General features: G+C 24.6%; 2 protein-coding genes across 10 annotated transcripts; one reads left to right on the top strand and one right to left on the bottom strand.

The window, feature by feature from the left end:
• Nucleotides 1–1127: 1127 nt before the first annotated feature.
• Nucleotides 1128–4907, bottom strand: LOC122506807 (serine incorporator 1). 6 transcript variants are annotated; one of them, XM_043619135.1, is made up of 10 exons: nt 4704–4907; nt 4253–4417; nt 3833–4017; nt 3551–3760; nt 3282–3366; nt 2973–3156; nt 2448–2648; nt 2202–2237; nt 1658–1817; nt 1128–1466 (listed from the first exon to the last, which is right to left on the bottom strand). In XM_043619135.1, the coding sequence occupies exons 1-10, from the start codon at nt 4728–4730 to the stop codon at nt 1328–1330; spliced, it is 1392 nt and encodes a 463-aa protein (XP_043475070.1). In that variant the 5' UTR covers nt 4731–4907; the 3' UTR covers nt 1128–1327. The 6 variants fall into 6 exon arrangements, with proteins under 6 accessions (XP_043475070.1, XP_043475071.1, XP_043475072.1 ...); XM_043619136.1 differs by having other exon boundaries at nt 1658–1805; XM_043619137.1 differs by having other exon boundaries at nt 1658–1802.
• A 338-nt stretch (nt 4908–5245) lies between these two features.
• Nucleotides 5246–17787, top strand: LOC122506806 (extended synaptotagmin-1). Of its 4 annotated transcripts, none has more exons than XM_043619132.1 (18): nt 5246–5422; nt 5848–5984; nt 7044–7442; nt 9051–9191; nt 9292–9368; nt 9448–9514; nt 9590–9735; nt 9922–10042; nt 10129–10299; nt 13268–13353; nt 13984–14032; nt 14121–14210; nt 14633–14719; nt 14864–15022; nt 15155–15307; nt 15402–15519; nt 15836–16148; nt 16503–17787. In XM_043619132.1, the coding sequence occupies exons 3-18, from the start codon at nt 7116–7118 to the stop codon at nt 16828–16830; spliced, it is 2433 nt and encodes an 810-aa protein (XP_043475067.1). In that variant the 5' UTR covers nt 5246–5422; nt 5848–5984; nt 7044–7115; the 3' UTR covers nt 16831–17787. The 4 variants fall into 4 exon arrangements, with proteins under 4 accessions (XP_043475067.1, XP_043475066.1, XP_043475068.1 ...); XM_043619131.1 differs by lacking the exon at nt 13268–13353 and adding an exon at nt 11515–11600 and having other exon boundaries at nt 5247–5422; XM_043619133.1 differs by lacking the exons at nt 5246–5422; nt 13268–13353 and adding exons at nt 5526–5721; nt 11515–11600.
• Nucleotides 17788–18013: the final 226 nt, after the last annotated feature.

Raw genomic sequence — 18013 nt, 5'->3', positions numbered from 1 at the left:
TTACACGTGAAACTTAGGTAATCTAAGCGTATTTAAATGAATGATTTCGATTTATTTATTGAAAATCATTCAACTTAGATAAAAAAAGAATTCATTTTCTTTATACTAAAATAATATTTCTATTAGTCTTTTATAATTTTTCTTTTTCTAAAAAAATCTTAAATGGAATTTAATTACTTAATTACACGTATTTCCAAACTTATTGGAAAATTTTTATAAACAATCAACACCAGTATTATGAGAAAATTATTCTTAATATAATTATTTAATATATAGAACATTAAAAGTCATAGATAAATATTAAATGACGACGGTAACTTGAGAAAATGTTCTTTAAAATTAAGAGCTTGATTTAAAAACTACTTATTTTATTTATCGATCGGATAAATGTCTCTGAATTTGTAAACGAAATTTTTATTATTCATTATTGCTGTTAATATTAATATTATTAATATTACTGTGAATATTAATATTACTGTTACCTAATGTTTCGTAATAGGAAACTTTTTTTAATTCTTTGGAATTTATGTAGAAAAATAAAAATTTCGTTCAAACTTTCAAACACACGAATAATCCGAAGTAGAATAAAATTTATCGTATCTTAAAATGCCATTTGAAGACTACACGACATTAATCTCCAGTTATTAATTAAATACCATCGTAAATATCAATTTCTACTAATTATTAAAGATTTAATCTTTACCATGAATTTACTTAAGTGTTTTAAATGTACAATCAAACACTAATTTTCCGAATTTTTATTGTTTGGAATATTTCTTTATTCCAAATGAAAATTTTTAATGAATCGAATTCAGTGAAATAATTTTTCATAAAATTTTTTATTATTCAAAATAATTTTTAGTAAAACTTTTTAGTATTCAAAATAATTTTTAGTACTTTTTCCATTACAAAAAATTATAATTTTTTAATTCAAGTAATTTTTGGATTTAATTATAATTTTTTTCTTTCGTGTAATTAAAGTTTGATTGTATGTTCAAAAACTACAAGTGAAGCGCGCAGCGATGCATTAATCTTACCTGCAAAATGGACGTTACAAATAAACGTAATTTTTTTTTTTTTTTTTTTTTGAATTTGTCAATTGACTAGTTATTAAAATAAAAAATATATTCTACTAGATTCAATTCGACGTATCAACTCTAGTTGATTGGACTAAATATATATATTTGTCGTCATATTATTTCGCAGTTAGATTTTTGTTCCTTTTTGTTTTTTCTTTTTTGTATTGCAAATATAAAATACGCGCGCAGTAGAAAGAAAATCTCATACCTTCGTTGCAAAATAAATTTTAAAATAAATATTTTTCACTCTAAGAAAAATCACGATTCGGCAGAAGAATTGGAGCCACGAGAGACCAGTTGTAAATTGCCAGACACAGCCAGGAAGAAATTATTTTCACCCACATGGAAGCAGTGTTTGAATTCAAAGTCTCCAGTGATGAGTTAGGCCTTTAAAAAATAGTTTAATTACAAAAATGTTTACAAAAATGTTTACAAAAATTTATTAAGTATATAAATTAAATATGAATTAAATATTGAATTAAATATAGAATTATTAATTTAATAATATTCAATTTTTGTAAAAAATTAATAAGTTTTCGGTTTTTTTTTAGGAGAAAGGAAAAAATTGTGATACATACTTGTACCAATTTGTGAGAGTCATCATCACGTACAAAGTTGCCAAGGCAAACATGAGATGGAAGAAACTCCAATTATAAGCGATTGTGTCTTCTTCATTATCCCAGACTTTAGCCTCATTGCCTTCGACATCGCCATTACGACCTTCTACTGAAACATAATCTAAATACATTGGAAAAAAGGGAGAAAATAACAAAATATTCAATAAGCAATTAAAGTAAAAATAAAGAATAAACAAATCACTAGTAGAGAAAAACGATTATTCGAAACAAATAAAAAAGAGCAGTCAACTTACAAAAAAAGATAAAATGATCAACGATTCCACATCCAAAAAAATAAAAAAAAAATTGCGCAATTAGAAATTTCTTCTAAGAAACAATGAAAGCAGGCACACTAGTTTTTAATACCGGGACTAAATACAGGAGGTGAAATAAATTTTATTTTCTATCAGGATTTATGTGTGTGTGTAAAAATTAACGAAAAAAATTCTGACTAAAAATCCTAAAAATGAAGAGAATCATGGATTTAATGATTTTGTGTGCGTACCTTCATTGCCAATAAGCGATGAATCCTTGTTCTGGACTGTATGGAAAAATTCTGGTTTAGTCGACAAAAAGGATAAATTATGAAAAATACACTTTTATCACAAAAAATAAAAATTAACGAAATTAAAAATGGAGAATTTAGTTAAATATAGGAAACACTCCAAACAGAAAAATAAAATAATCATTCAGAAGAATGAAAATAAAACTCGAAGCCTTATTTAAATAAAGTGAATAATGAAATATTTACCAGCTCCATTATCCTTGGCGAGGACAGTGTCAGACATTGTTATTTTCGATGATTTCGAAGCAGTTCGCAGAGAACTGTAGAGTACACAACTGAACCAAATTATAAGACCAATTACACTTTCCTTGTCGAATGCAACTTTATTTTGAGTAGAAATATCATTGCTGTTTATTATTCCAAACATTCCTGGATTGCACTTGTCATCTAGAAAAGGATAATTAAAAATTTATAAAAAGTTATTATATATATATATATATATATATATATATATATATATATATATATATATATATAGAATTTTATTAAAATAATAGAGAACTAATTTAAATGTTTTGAAGAATTTTAAGATTTTAAAAATATTATATAATTAATTAGATAATAAATTTTTTAAATTTCGAATCTGAAATTTTTCAACAATTAAAGTTGAAATTTGAAAATAAAAAAAATTTTGTATTTTACATAATTAAATTTTGAAAATACAGTAATAAATCTAATTATAGTTAAATTTAATTTATTAGTTAATTTTACCTGGACTGTTCGAAACTCCGCTCCAAGTCAAGTAGATAACGTATAAAGTGACGACTGACGATTGTAACAAGCCTGAACGAGGCTGATTTTCCTGAACACTTGGTAGAATTGAAACACAACTTGTGATAAAGCAGAGAATCAAATTGAAGGAAATGAAGAATTTATGAAGAGAGCATTCATTTGGCTGAAAGAAAATTATTAATAAATAAACAAATAAATTATAAATACAATAAAAAAAATATCTGTAATAGAATTGAACAATTGGTGAATAATTGGATAATTAGTGAAAAAATTAATTTAAAACCATACCAAAGTGAAGTACACGTAGAGTAGAACGATTCCCGTGATTGAAAGTACATAATTCAAGAATGTAGCACCAAGTAGAGCAGCATACCTGTAAATAAAAAATAGTCAATATAATTTACTTTTTAATTTTCTTCCGATTTTTTCTCTTTTTTCCCCAATTTTTCATCTTTTTTCTTTTTTTCATAATTTTGTTATCTTTTTTCACAATTCGTTTTCTCTTTTTGACAACTGTTTTTTTATTTGCAATTCTATTTCTAAAGATTATTCCTTACCAGCCTTTTGACTCAGTCTCTTCGTAATTTCCCACCCAAGCGTCAGCCCAATTGTGAGCGAAATCAACAATTAAAATTAATTGTATCATAATAAAGAGGAATCCTCCCATCATTCCAAAATACATCCATGTTGGACCAAATGAACCTTCACGAATGAAGAACGCACCAATTATTCCTCCAATCACCAGAAGATACTTGATGGCCCAAAAACTGAAAATAAAAAGAAATTATTAATTTTCCACAATAATGAAAAACAATTTTTCTTTCAAAGAGAATACAAACCCATTTTGAATGGGTGCTCGTGGATCCTTCGAGCTACGAACTCGAAGCATAATCGCCGACATGAGAAAGAAGAACAGCGTGATAATAAAACATATTCTATAGACTGCTAAATATCCAATAGCTGATTGACAATCGACAGTGAATTTCGAGGGTACGTAACTAGTACTGTTTGCGCAGAAAGGTACCTGGTAAAAAATTATTCGAGAAAAATTACTACTGAAATTATTAAAATTATTAATATTAAAATTACAATTCAAGTAATAACTTAAGAGTTTATTGCTTGAAACTATTACTTTATGGAGATAAAAATATTTATCATTATAAAGAAATTAATTTGTTTCAAATGACATTTTTTGTCACTTTAATAAAAAATTGTTGTGCAATTATATTGATTAGATAAAATCTAAAAAAGTTAATTACCTTCTGGAGTAAATCTTGAAGACTCGGGGCCAACGTGATACAAGCTGCGATTGTTCCGAGCATTAACATTAAAGCGTACATTATTCTTGTACTCGTGCTATTTCGGCACGATGGACATTGCGAACAGCAAAAACTGCAAGCAGTGCTTCCGCACAAGCACGCGAGCTGTAATTAATCACATAATTAACAAAATTCTATAAAAAAAATATCCATATTTCCAATAGCATAATTTTCAAAGACGTATTTCAAAAAAAAATAAAATAATATAAATTAGAAAACTTTTACAATTCATAAATAGAAGAAAACATTCGAAGAAAAGATAATATTTTAATCCACTTATTTTGTGGATAAAAATAGAACGTGACAAAGGTAAACATTATTGATTCTTCTTATACTCTTTCCAAGGGTCATAAAACGCAATATCGTGAAATATATGACAAAGAAACTTTACCTGTGCGGTAGAACAAATGAGACCCATTTTTGATTGTTTATTATCCTTGATTGAAGTGTTTCACCGTATCTGTAGACAATTATTCAAGTAAAATCACTCCCGACTTTAGAAATATTCACTTTATTATTGAATTATTTTTATTTTAATTAGAACACGAAATGATCTACACTACACAACAATGATAATCTGGAAACAGCTGATTACTGATTTAAGTGTTACCAATTTTAGAAAACAAAAAAAGTAGCGCGCGCATGTTTTACTTCGTTAGTCAAAACAAGTGAAAATAATTTCAAAATAACAATATTTGTAAATTTATTTCAGTACTTTATCTTATTAGTGCTGCAAATCATTTTCTATTTTAATTAAATTTTTTATCAATACTTTTATTATTTTTTATATCGTTTATATTTATAATAAAATGATGATGATAACTGTTTCTTAGTTTCAAATAAACTTTTACGTTTCGCGCCATTTTGGGACCAATCAGAAAAGATTGTTTAGACATGCGCATTTCCGTTTTATCCCAAGTGGTGCCAACATTCAAATAACAAAAAAGCGGAGAGCGGACAAATTGCAAATTTAAAGTGTACCTTCAGTATTTGCAAATAATATGAAAATTAAATATATCATCAAATTTACAAGTGTTTATTAATTACCGATCAAATAAAATTTTCCGTTTAATTTTTATGTGTGTGAAATACGGAGATGTGAAATAATGGGTAATTATAAAATTGATAAAATTTTTCCTTTAGTGCTTTAGTTTTCTCAACTTAACCTCAAAGCACATTCTTGTTTTTCTAAGCACTTGAAAGATTCGAATAATAAACATTTTTTAAAAAACTATTTATAGAAATGATGAAATCTATAACGTTTCTTTTTTTCCATATGATTCATATAATCATCTTATTACTATATACTATTGTCGAAGAATTATATTGAATAATTGATTATATACTTTACATTGTGTGGAGCGAGAAAAAAAATAAGATTATCGTACAAGTAGAAAAATAATAATTATGTACGTTATATATATAGAGTTGTGTATAAAAAAAGACCGATAATTTGAATGTAAAGAATTATTACGTAATATAGTAAAGGATATTGATGACAAAAATAATCACCATTTTTTATTGAAATTTGACAGAACCGGCCGTGTGTATAGTGAGAGCCGAAAATAAATTTTGATGATCTAATGTATTTTATCGACAAAACGCAGTGCGGAAACAAGTCATTCTTCAACGTGTCTGATAGTTCAGTCGATTTCCAGTGTTCAAAGCGATAGTAAGTAAAATATTCTCTCTACGAGCAATTTAATAATTAAAAAACTTGTCTGAATGCGACTTTTGATTCAAGGTGAAGTTAATAAAATTCGTATCTCACGAGAGGTTATAAATTTTTTTTCATCATCTCCGAATATAGAAAGACTTGTAAAATTTACTCCAGCTGTCAGTAATCTTTTTTTCCGCTTTTTTACTATTATAGTATTTTTAAATTTGATATATTTTATACATTTAATACATTTATTAAAAGTTAGAAATGAAAAGTAAGATTTTATCTGGTGGACTTTAATTTTGTTATTTTTAACACTATAGTTATACTTTGAGATGAAAATTTATCTGTCTTTTATTATTTTTTATCAACAAAGAAATGTTTACAAAAAACAGTTTTGAAAAAGGTCAACAACTTTCGTTATTTTCGAATTTTAGTAAATGATAATTTTCAAAGTAATTTTGATATTTTAATTGTTAATTGTAAATTTAATATGTAATGCAACAAGTTTACTTGAATAATTATTTAATACTCATTTATCATGAATGGAAAATAATTGATTGCTCTGTTAAATATGCAAGAAATGAGAAAAATATTCCACTTCTGGAAAAATCAATTGAAAATTCAAGGATGTAATTGCATTTATTGAGAATGTCAACCTTGATTAAAGTTTTAACTTTAGAAATATACTTGATGCATTATTGATTTTCGAGTAATCAGCAATATTTTTAAATAGAAATTTTTTCATTATGAGTAAAAATAATTTATCATTAGTACTCATTTTTATTTTTACTTAATTAAAACTTTTAAAAAAGAATTTCTTTTCCCTTTCTGAAAAAATTGTAGTTAATTTTATTTTTACTTAAAGAAATTTTTCCTTTTTCTGAAAAAATTGTAGTTAATTTTATTTTTACTTAAAGAAATTTTTCCTTTTCTGAAAAAATTGTTGTTAACTTTATTTTTACCTTTAAACATTTTCGAAAGGGAAATTTTTCCTTTTTCAACAAAATTAAAACGAACAACGTAGTATTTTGTATTAATGTTAGATAAAATTTTTTTTGTTTTTTTCAGAAAGTAATGAAATCATAGAGGAAGAGGGAAAAAAATTTAATCTACGCGTTTTATTTGCGAAAATCCTGAAAAATGGATCGTCCGGAGGAAGAAGAGAATAGACTTAGTAATTGGCCCTACATGAGTTTATCATCACTTTCCACATCGTTTTTAATAAAATTAGGAACTGTGGGAATTATTTGGGGCTGGGGTTACATGAATTTGAGTCTTGCTTGGCTCATTGGACCAGTTGTATTATCCGTTTGGCGAACAGAACGAAAAAAGGATCATGAATTAAAGAGACTTATGGCTCAAGCAACTGCCCTCAGCAAAGAAAAGGACATCATTGCAAGTCGAATGGATGAACTTCCTTCTTGGGTTTATTTTCCCGATTTCGATCGCGCCGAATGGTTGAATAAAGTAATTTTTCCATTTATTTATTTATAAACTGTTTCATAAAAATTATGAATTTTTCTCTACACTATTTTTTTACAAGGTTGCCATAGTTCTATGAAATTAGCACGAATTCTAAAAAAAACCTTAAATTTTCTTCTATTTCTGACAATAATTTATTTAAAATAACTTAATTCTATTGAAGAACTGCCATAAAGTTATTACTTATAAATCATTTAATGAACTTATTTTTTTGAAAAATTCTAATTTAATAATTTAAATATTTAAATATTTAATAAATATGTATTAAAATTCTATCCAGAAATTCAAATATTTTCAAAAAAAAATTTTTAAATTCTCATAAGCATTTTAATTATTTTTATAAATAGCAAAATTCTTCGCTGAAATTCAATCATATTCAGAAATTTTTGTAAAATTCATTGTAAAATTCAATTATTAATTTATTAAAATTCAATTATTTTCATAAATTTGAAAATTCATCACAAGAATTCAATTATTTTCAAAATTAATAAAATTTTTCGCAGAAATTCCATTATTAATTTTTATTAAAATTCAATTATTTTCATAGATTTAAAAAGTCTTTTCAGGGATATAAATATTTAATTTTTTTCATAAATAATAAAATTATTTGTAGGAAGTCAATTATTTTCATAAATAACAATATTCATCACAAAAATTCAATTATTTTCAAAAATTTTTCTTAATTGAATAATTTGTATATCCATTACTTTAATAAATTTTTCCCAAAAGAATTCTATTATTTAAAAACAATTTTGATAAAGCTCTACACGAATATTGAATTATTTTCTAAAATAATGAAAATTTCACAGGAATTCAATTATTAAAAATAAAATTTGCATAAATTATTTATTTTTGTATTTAAATAATAGAATGAATTTGAACATTCTCAAAAGAACTTATCAAAAAATATTAAAAATAATTGATTTAAAGAATTTCATATTTTTAACTAACAATTCTGTGGAATGCATTTTTTTGGGAAAATTTAATTGTGGATTTTTTTTTAGAAATGATTTCAAGTTTTTATTTTCTAATATATATTTAATTGAAGAATTTCCGAATAATTTGAGTTAAAAACACAAAAAAAAATTGAATTTTGTAAAAGTTACAATTTATTTGCAGAAATTTAATTATTTTCAAGAGTAATAATATTCTTCGCAAAAATTAAATATTGTTCAAAAATTAATAAAATTCTTCGTAAGGATTAAATTATTTTCATAAATAATTTATTTTTGTATTTAAATAATTGAATTCTAATAGAATTTTCTAATAAAATTTTATTTATAAATTAATTTTAGTTAAAATTTTAGATAATAATTGAATATTAAAAGCAATTTAGCGTGAATTTTTACAATTAATTGAATTTTGAAATTAATTTTTTTGAGAAAGTTTAAATTAATTTTTGTTATAATATTTTAAGTTTTTATTTTCTAATATATATATATTTAATCGAAAATCTTAGTTCCCATGGAAAAATAATAATGATTAAATATTTATTTAAAAATCAAGTTATGGATGTTTTGGAATAATTAATAAGAATAAGAATAAGAATTTAAGACTATAATTACTAGTTATTAATTTTCCCTTTTTCTGCAGATTTTGTATAAAGTTTGGCCAAGTATCAATCACTTTGTTCGTGATTTATTTAAAAGTACAATTCAACCGGCAATTGTTCAAAGTTTATCTGAATACAAAATGAAGGGTTTTCAATTTGAGAGATTAGTTTTAGGACGTATTGTAAGTATTCTTTTTATTCTCCCCACGTTTCTTTCTTGATTCTTTTACTTTTCAATCTTTATTAAAAATCGAGAGTTTAAAACGTTCCGTTTTATTACAGCCACCAAAGATTTATGGCATTAAGGCCTACGATAAAAATACATCCAGACATGAAGTTATTTTCGACGTGGATATATTGTTTGTATTTTTATTTCTTGTGTACTTTTTTTTTTAATTTTTAGATATTTTATTAATATAAAATAATTAATTTATACAGGTATGCAGGTGACTGTGATATCTCCTTTACAGTAGGCAATTTTAAAGGAGGGATAAAAGATTTCCAGGTATTAAAAAAAATATATTAGTGAAAGTAAATTTTGAAAATAAGGAAATTCCAATGCAGTGATTCTTTTTTTTAGCTTCGAGGACTTATGAGAGTTGTTTTAAAACCCTTGATTCCTGTAATGCCTTTAGTCGGAGGAGTTCAGGCTTTTTTTCTAAATAATCCAGCAATTGATTTTAATTTGGTGGGAGCTGCGGATATTCTCGATTTTCCAGGCTTCAAGTACGATTTGACTGATAATGAAAATGATAATATAAAAAAAAATAATATTTATTCTTATTTCGTGAATATTAATTTATTTTTTATTATTTAATTATAATTGAATTTTCTATTGTTATTATTACTCTTATTTTTATGTTATATTTTAATACATTAGAAGAAAAATATTTATGATAATTTTGCTTTCAGCGATCTTTTGAGAAAGATAATAACGCAACAAGTTGCTGCCCGTTTAGTTCTTCCCAACAAAATAATAATTCCACTGTCCGAAGATATTCCATCGGAAGTTTTAAAAATGCCTGAACCGGAGGTGAATAAATTACACAAAAAGAATCTATTTTTCTTTCGTATTATTAAAATAATGTATTATTAAAATAAAATTTTATTTATTTTCAGGGTGTTTTGAGAATTCATGTGGTACAAGCAAAGCATTTAATGAAAAAAGACATTGGTGTCTTGGGTAAAGGAAAATCTGATCCCTACGCAGTAATCAGCGTTGGAGCACAAGAATTTCGAACAAAAACAATTGACAATACTGTCGATCCCAAATGGGATTATTGGTGTGAGGTGTGTATTGAATTTTTCTTTTTTCTTCAATATTTTCTTCGATTGACGCCCAAATGCATGTCTTTCTACAATTAATTTTTACACCTTCTTTCAAATTTCTTATGCGAGCTTTTATACAATAATGGTAAGATTTAAAGAATTTTTTTTTATCAATTTTACAAAAAAATTTCCTTCTTTTAAATTCAAGTTTTTAATGGAAAAAATATTTTTAAATAATTTTCAAATATGTTTTAAATAATTTACTGCTTTCTGATAAATTGAACAATTATATCGCGATTTCAAGAAATTCAAGTCTAAAAATTATGAATTTTGATATTTCACAATTTGATTTCGAAATAAATATATTTGAATTATTATTAGTTTAAATAATAGAAAAATTTGTCAGAAAGTAAAAAAAAATATTAAAAATTAAATATCATGTTGCATGAAATATTCATTCTTCATAAATATTTTTCACGCATTTATCTATAAAATGTTTCTCTCTCATATTTATAAAGGAACTGCAATTTTTATTTCTCTGATTTTGTTTTGAAATTGGAAATTCTGTATTTTTTAAAAAAAATTGTTTGCTAATTGAAAATGTTTTTAATTGAATTTGTTATTTCTCTGATTTTGTTTTGAAATTGGAAATTCTGTATTTTTAAAAAAATTTTTTGCTAATTGAAAATGTTTTTAATTGAATTTGTTATTTAATTTTTTTTATTGAACATTTTTTATTGAATACCTACTTTTAAATTGAAAATTTGATATTTCTTTGAAATTAAAACACTTATTTCGACTGTTTTGAAAAAAAGCCTAGAGAAAAATTGGTTTTTTAATTGAAAATTTGATATTTCTTTGGAAGTTTAAAATTTTAAATATTAATTTTGATTGGTTTTGAAGAATAGAGGAAAAATTGTTTTTTAATTGAAAATTTGATATTTCTTTGGAAGTTTAAATATATTAATTTTGATTAGTTTTAAAAAAGAGAGGAAAAATTGTTTTTCTATAATTGAAAATTTAATATTTCTTTGGTAGTTTAAACATTTATTTTTGACTGATTTAAAAAAGAAGCAGAGAGGAAAAATTTACCAGTCGCACATAACATTGATATTTGAATGCATCTAAAGATAAGGATTGTGAAGCTATAGAAAATAGGCCTCATTTAAATACTCCCATTTATTTCTTGGAATGTGTGATGTGCAAATGTTACGTGTGATATGTTACTTGAATTAGTGTGTCGTGACGTCGGCCATCGCTCAGCAGATGACAATTCACGTGTGGGACCTCGACGACACAAAGAACGATGAAAATCTCGGAAGGTATTGTAAAAATTTGTTATTAAACAATTTTTTTTTCAAAACATTTCTTTTTCAAAATTTTTAAAGTCTTAAATTTTATTTGCCATTAATTTGCCAAAAATATTTTTTTTAATAATTTTTGTTAAAATTGTTTTCATTTATTTATTTTTCTTAATGTTTTTTATTTATTTATTCGTTTTAACTTTGTTTTTATTTATTTATTGTAATTTTATTAATTTTATGTTTTAATTTATTTATTTCGACTGTTTTTTAAAAATAACTAAATAACTAATAAATAAGAATATGAAAATATTCTTATTTATTTATTTTAACTTTGTTTTCGTTTATTTGTTTTAATTGTATGTTCTTATTTATTTCTTCGTTTTAACTTTGTTTAAATATTTATTTATTCGTTTTAACTTTGTTTTCATTTATTAATTTAAAAAAACTTCTTTGGCTCATTAAGAAAATTATTTTTGATTTTTCAGTTGCAATTTAATGTTTATAACAATTTTTTTCTGGTCTATTTGTAATTTTGTAGTCTTAAGAAATGTACGTATATTTTTTTTTTTGTAATTCAAATTTTGTAGGTGTTACACTTTTGATTATCGTCTGTGTACAAAAATCCAATTTTGTCTTCAAGCGGTGTTGTCTTCAGAAAATTATTTTTGTGCTTTTTATTTATGCATTTTTGTGTTGTGTCATTTTACTTTTTTTAAAATGTAAGCATGCTTTTTTCTACTCTTCATTATCATTGGTTTAAAATTTTTCTTTCCAATCAGTCCATAAATCAATTTCTAACAATTTTTTTAAATATTCTCTTTTGTGAATCTTTTCTCTATGTAGAAAATTTTTTTGGTAAGTAGGATATTATTAAATGTTTAGAGAATGGATTTTTGCATGAAAGTTGTTTCGAACCAGTAAAAAAAAACAAGTATCAGGTAGAAAATAAATAGATGGGGGCAAAAATAGGATATGTGAAAAAAATTAAATTTCAAGAAAACTTGATTTATAATTTTTTTGTAAAAAAAAATTGTTTTAATATTTAGGCTGTTATCTATTCAATCAATTTACAAGAGATTGAGCTATCGCTTTGGGATTGGGATCCAAATGTTCCTGGTATTCAATTTGATGACTTCCTGGGAAGGTAGTAGAAATAGAAAAACAATTGTGAAATGATTGTAGTTTATTAACACCAGTAGTGTCAACCGCATGTTTTTTTTCTCCTAGTTTTTGAAAAAGTCAAAAACAACAAAAAGTGATCAGTACCACGAAAATTAATTGTAATATTAAATTAATACCTAATATTTTCTCTGACCCTGTTTCGTATTTTTGTACAGTTGATAATAATTTTTGGGTCCCACTAAAATCACTTATCAATTTTCTAAACGAGTTTCTTCAAGTTTTGGAAAGAAAAACTCAGTTTCTATTTTAAATTAAAAATTAATCAATTTAATTCGATTTAATTTCACAAAAGTAATCAATTAATTTAATTTAAATTAATTTACTTCCCGAAGTATTTACTCTTGAAATCTAATCAACTAATTGACCTATTTTCGATTATTATTTCGAGATTTGAAGAAATTTGTAATACTGTTTTATTGATAACAATAATAATATAAAGAGAAATTTATTTTTTCCTGCAAATTGTTAAAAAGAATTTAATTAAAGCTTATGTGTGATGGCAGTTTATAGTTGATGAGGGCTTGGGACCCAACTGCAAGATTCATCTCTTTGACAAAGACAACACTGGTCAAGATGATCAACTTGGCAGGTATTGCGAATAGTACAGAAAAAAAATTTACCCCCTTTCAAGAATCAAAAAAGAAACCGATTTTAGAAATTAGAACATTTACCTCTCTTCCTCGATTCGAATTTAGATTCCACATTTTTATGCACGATGAATTTTCCATTTAAAAAATAAAAAATTGACTGTTCGATTTTTTCTGTAAGTATTTATAAAAATTGTCATTTTCCTTTTTTTACACTTTCCTTTTCATTTCTATAAACTTGCCACACAGTTAAAAAATTGCCATGTATCAAATATATTTATTCGATTTGTTTAATTTATTTTCTTCTTTTTTTTTGAAATATTATTTCGAGGCAGGGTTTATTTCGCTAATTTGATATGAAAGCTTTGTTGAAGTTCTATTTTAATCTGATTTGCAATTATTCGCATGTAAATATTAATTTTTTTAGGAAGTAATACTTGTAATAATGTATATTCTCGCATGTCTGTCGAGCTTTTTTTATTATTTGCAATACAAGAGAATTATTTTCAAAATGCTAAAAGTGTAATTCCTACACGATTTATTTATTTATAATTTATAATTTACAATTTTTTCTATTTCCTGTTTATTTTTAGTTAATATTTGTGTTTATTAATCGATTTTTTTGAATTTAGGGCCACCATTGAAGTTAGTCGAGTGAAGAAGAAAGGAACTATTGATACCGTAAGTTTTAAAATTATAATAGAGATTAATTTTTTTTATTAATGAGAAATTTTAATTGGAAATCAAATTGAAATCTTCTTTTCTACAGTGGATTTCGTTGGAATTGGCAAAACACGGAATGGTTCATCTGAGACTCACTTGGCTTCAACTTTCAAACAAAATTTCTGATCTTCCTGCTGTAAGTTTACATTTTTTTATATTATAACAAATATTATATTTATTTATATTATATTATTTATTTTTAAATTCTATTTAAATTAACCAAATTATAATTATTTGCTTCTTAATTACAATTTATATTATTTTGTTGAATATTTTTTATCATTATTATTAATTAATTGTAGTTTGTTTCCTAATTTTTTTGATAATTTTCATTTTAGTGTTTTAGTGTTTTAAAACAATAAATATTAATAATTGATTAGAAAATTAGTTAATAATTGAATTTTTTCTACATTTTGTATCTGAAATTATTTCAAAATTGAAATTAATATTTGAAAATAAAAATTTTTGTAATTTACATAATAATAAGAAATTAAATACCACGTTTTGCTGGTAATAAATAATTTTAGAAAAAATAATTGAAATAAATGATTTTTTAAGGCTTTGAAGGAGACTCAACAATTGCGAGTGACGTCGATGAGTACAGCAGTTCTTATTCTTTACATCGATTCAGCGAAAAATTTACCAGTGAGTGATTTTAATCTTTAAATGCGGAATAAATTGAGAACGAACTGAAATTTACATTTCTTTTTGTGTCAAGCGCAAAAGTTGGATTTAAAATTTCAAATTGATTTTATATTTGTTATTTTAATCTGAGGAATAAATTTTCAGTGTATTAAGGGAAGTAAGCAACCGGATGTTTATCTTGAAGCGAACCTTGGTGGAAAAACTGAGAGAACTATCACAATTTTACGTTCTTGTGATCCAGTTTGGGAGCAAGGTTTTACTTTTCTCGTCGCTAATCCTGAAACTGGAACCATGACCTTCAAGGTATTGAAAACTTTATCTCTTCTTTTACTATTTTCTATTAGAGAATAAATATAATTTATAATAATGAAGCATTTTTTTTCGTCTTTTATTATTATCGCTATTTATATTTAAATAATTTTCCCCTTTTTGTAGATTACTGACGAAAAGAGTGGAATGACAGTTGGAACATTGAATTTCAATGTTTCGACATTACTCGAAAAGGCCAATTTTGAACTGAAACAATCGCCGTTCGATTTGGAACAATCGGGAAGAGAGAGCAAATTAGTTATGTCGATGATATTGAAGGTGAAAATTAGAATTAATTTTCCAAAATGTTCGAAATTAATTTGTTCGCTTACGAATTTTGTTTATATTTTGAATTTTCTTTTTGCTTACACAGATCTTGAAATACGAACCGCCGAAAGCCTCTTCGGATGATGAGGATGATCCTGAGAATAATGAATCTCATTCGAAAATGGAACGCCAGGGATCAACTATTAGCAATCTCTCCAGTAGTGGTAATTATTTTTGTTTACAGAAATAAATTTTATTCAGTTGAAATAATTTTTTTACGTTTACAATAAACTCTTTCTGTTTAAAATAAATTTTTTCTATTTAAAGAAAATTTTTTTATTTAAAATTAATTTTTTCTATTTAAAGAAAATTTTTTAATTTAATATTAATTTTTTCTATTTAAAGAAAATTTTTTAATTTAATATTAATTTTTTCTATTAAAAGAAAATTTTCCGTATTTAAAATAAATTTTCTATATTTGAAATAAATTTTTTCTGCGGCTAAAATAAATGTATTCAAAATAAATATTTTATTTAACAGTTCCGCCAAGTCCATTAAAGAAGCAATTGTCGAAAGAATCATTGCAAAGTGCTGGCAGTAATGCATCGGCGAATAGAGGAACAAATATTCCGACACTCGCCGAAGTTCCCCCGCCGGAATATCGTTTTCCTCCCATCGAGGAACCCGCAGTTCGTGAAACAGCTCCGACTCAAACTTCCGCTAATCCGAATTTGGTACACAGACATCCGAGTTTCACTTCTTCCACTGGCGATTCAAAACTCGGAAGAATACAACTCACTTTGCAATACAGTGAACCACGTCAGAAACTTTTTATTCACGTCCACAAAGTAGCGTGAGTATTTTCATTAATTTTCCACCTACAATTTCTCTTTACTATCTTTTAATCAATTTTTTTAGCAAATAATAATTTAAAATCACAAATATTTCATGATTTAAACCATTTGTTTATTTAATAAGTTAAATTAAAGTAACGATTAATTAAAATAAAAATACGTACTTATTTTTAATTAATCGTTATTTCAATTTTAATTTTAGTTTCAATTTTAATTTTAATTTTAGTTTCAATTTTAATAGATCATTTAATTTAGTCGACTACTTTGTTTTACTCTTAAAAATGTTACTTTATTGAGTAAAAAATGTTGAGCGAAAAGAAACAATGAAAATTAATTGAAGATAATAATTTTAGGCACTTGCCTTTGCCACAAAATGATCCGCACAACATTCCGGATCCTTACGTAAAACTTTATCTACTACCAGACAAGCATAAGGAGACTAAACGAAAAACAATTGTGATAAAGGACAATTGTAATCCTGTTTTTGACGAGAAATTCGAGTACATTGTCTCACAGGGTGATATTAATAGCAAGACACTCGAAATTTCCGTTTGTACACAAAAGGCCTGGCTCTCAACGGGCAACAATATAATGGGTCAAATTCACATTGATCTATCGCAAATTGATTTTTCTCAATCTGTTACCTCTTGGTTTGATTTACAGCCAGAAATTAAAGACTAGACCTGGAGGCGTAGAAGAGGGAGATTTTTTCTTTTATATGAATTTTTTGGCAAGCGCAAACAACTGAAATAACTGTTAAACTCTTTTTTTTATTGTTATTATGAATCTCAATATTTTACATATTTAATTTAAGCTCGTGACGTTTTAATACCAAAAAGGGAAATTTCGCAACAAAAAAAAAGTGTAAAAACACTTTCTGTTTAGTTTATAAGATTATGAAAATTATCATAAACTGTCCAATTTTTTAATTTTAAATAGAAAAAAAAAACTATATACGCTTTGCCAGATATTTGTATTTATAAAACGGCAACTAAAAACAGTGTGATATACCGGAAAGTTTTTTTTTTACTTTAATCGCTTTTTGTACTTTTTAACATAATTTACTTAAAGGCACTAAGCACAGCAATTTGTGAAATATTCTTTCTTCTAGCTTTAATGAAACAATTTTTAGATTATAATAATTTTCATCATCACAATCTCACTCTCTACGCAATTCACGTATGATATAAAAAAAAAATTCAAGCCTGATAATAAGGGGAACAGAACTTTCCGAGTACTTAAAAAGTATTAATATATAATTATATATTATAAATATATCTTAAAGTCCAAAAAAAATGAAATCTAAAATTAAAATATTGTCTATTCGTAATCTTTACTAAACATTTTTTAACTGAACTATGTTTATACACAAATAATTAGAGATATAATATATAATTTTAATCAAAAAGCGTCTTTAGCTTGTTAAAAGAAAAATTTATATACATATATTATATACATAAGTTGATAAAAGTGATTTAAAAGTGCGTTGTTATATTTATACTCATATTTACATTGTTCGAAGCATATTGCATAATTTACTGTTAATTACTTTAAAAGAAAATTAGAAATAAATTACGAAAACGATTTTTGTAGTCTTGTATACATAATTAAGGATTAATTATAATTTTCTTTGAAAAATGGACATTTTTTATTGAGTGCGAATCCTTTGGATTTTTTGTTCTTTAATTGACTGTGCTTTTAAATTTTATTTCAAATTATTATCCTTGAAATTATATAATATAATATTGAATATTCTAAAATAATATAAACGTTCAATATATTAATTTAATTTTTTAATTTAAAAAAAAAAAGAAACTCCTTTAGAAAATAAACTAAATAAATTAATTAAAATTTAATAAATTAA

Source organism: Leptopilina heterotoma, unplaced genomic scaffold (genome assembly GCF_015476425.1).
Source record: "Leptopilina heterotoma isolate Lh14 unplaced genomic scaffold, ASM1547642v1 Lhet_44, whole genome shotgun sequence".
Classification (NCBI taxonomy): Eukaryota; Metazoa; Arthropoda; class Insecta; order Hymenoptera; family Figitidae; genus Leptopilina; species Leptopilina heterotoma.
The sequence above is the reverse complement of the archived record's forward strand: the minus strand, read 5'-3'. Positions and strand labels throughout refer to the sequence as shown.

Excerpts from the sequence above, each read along its gene's own strand:
- LOC122506807 (XM_043619135.1), bottom strand. The coding sequence starts at position 4,730 with ATGGGTCTCATTTGTTCTACCGCACAG. Across the intron at positions 4,018-4,252 it reads TTCAAGATTTACTCCAGAAG|GTACCTTTCTGCGCAAACAG; the intron begins GTAATTAACTTT and ends ATTTTTTACCAG. Across the intron at positions 2,649-2,972 it reads CGGAGTTTCGAACAGTCCAG|ATGACAAGTGCAATCCAGGA; the intron begins GTAAAATTAACT and ends ATCCTTTTCTAG.
- LOC122506806 (XM_043619132.1), top strand. The coding sequence starts at position 7,116 with ATGGATCGTCCGGAGGAAGAAGAGAATAGACTTAGTAATTGGCCCTAC. Across the intron at positions 9,736-9,921 it reads CTCGATTTTCCAGGCTTCAA|CGATCTTTTGAGAAAGATAA; the intron begins GTACGATTTGAC and ends TTTTGCTTTCAG. Across the intron at positions 15,023-15,154 it reads CTGGAACCATGACCTTCAAG|ATTACTGACGAAAAGAGTGG; the intron begins GTATTGAAAACT and ends CCCTTTTTGTAG.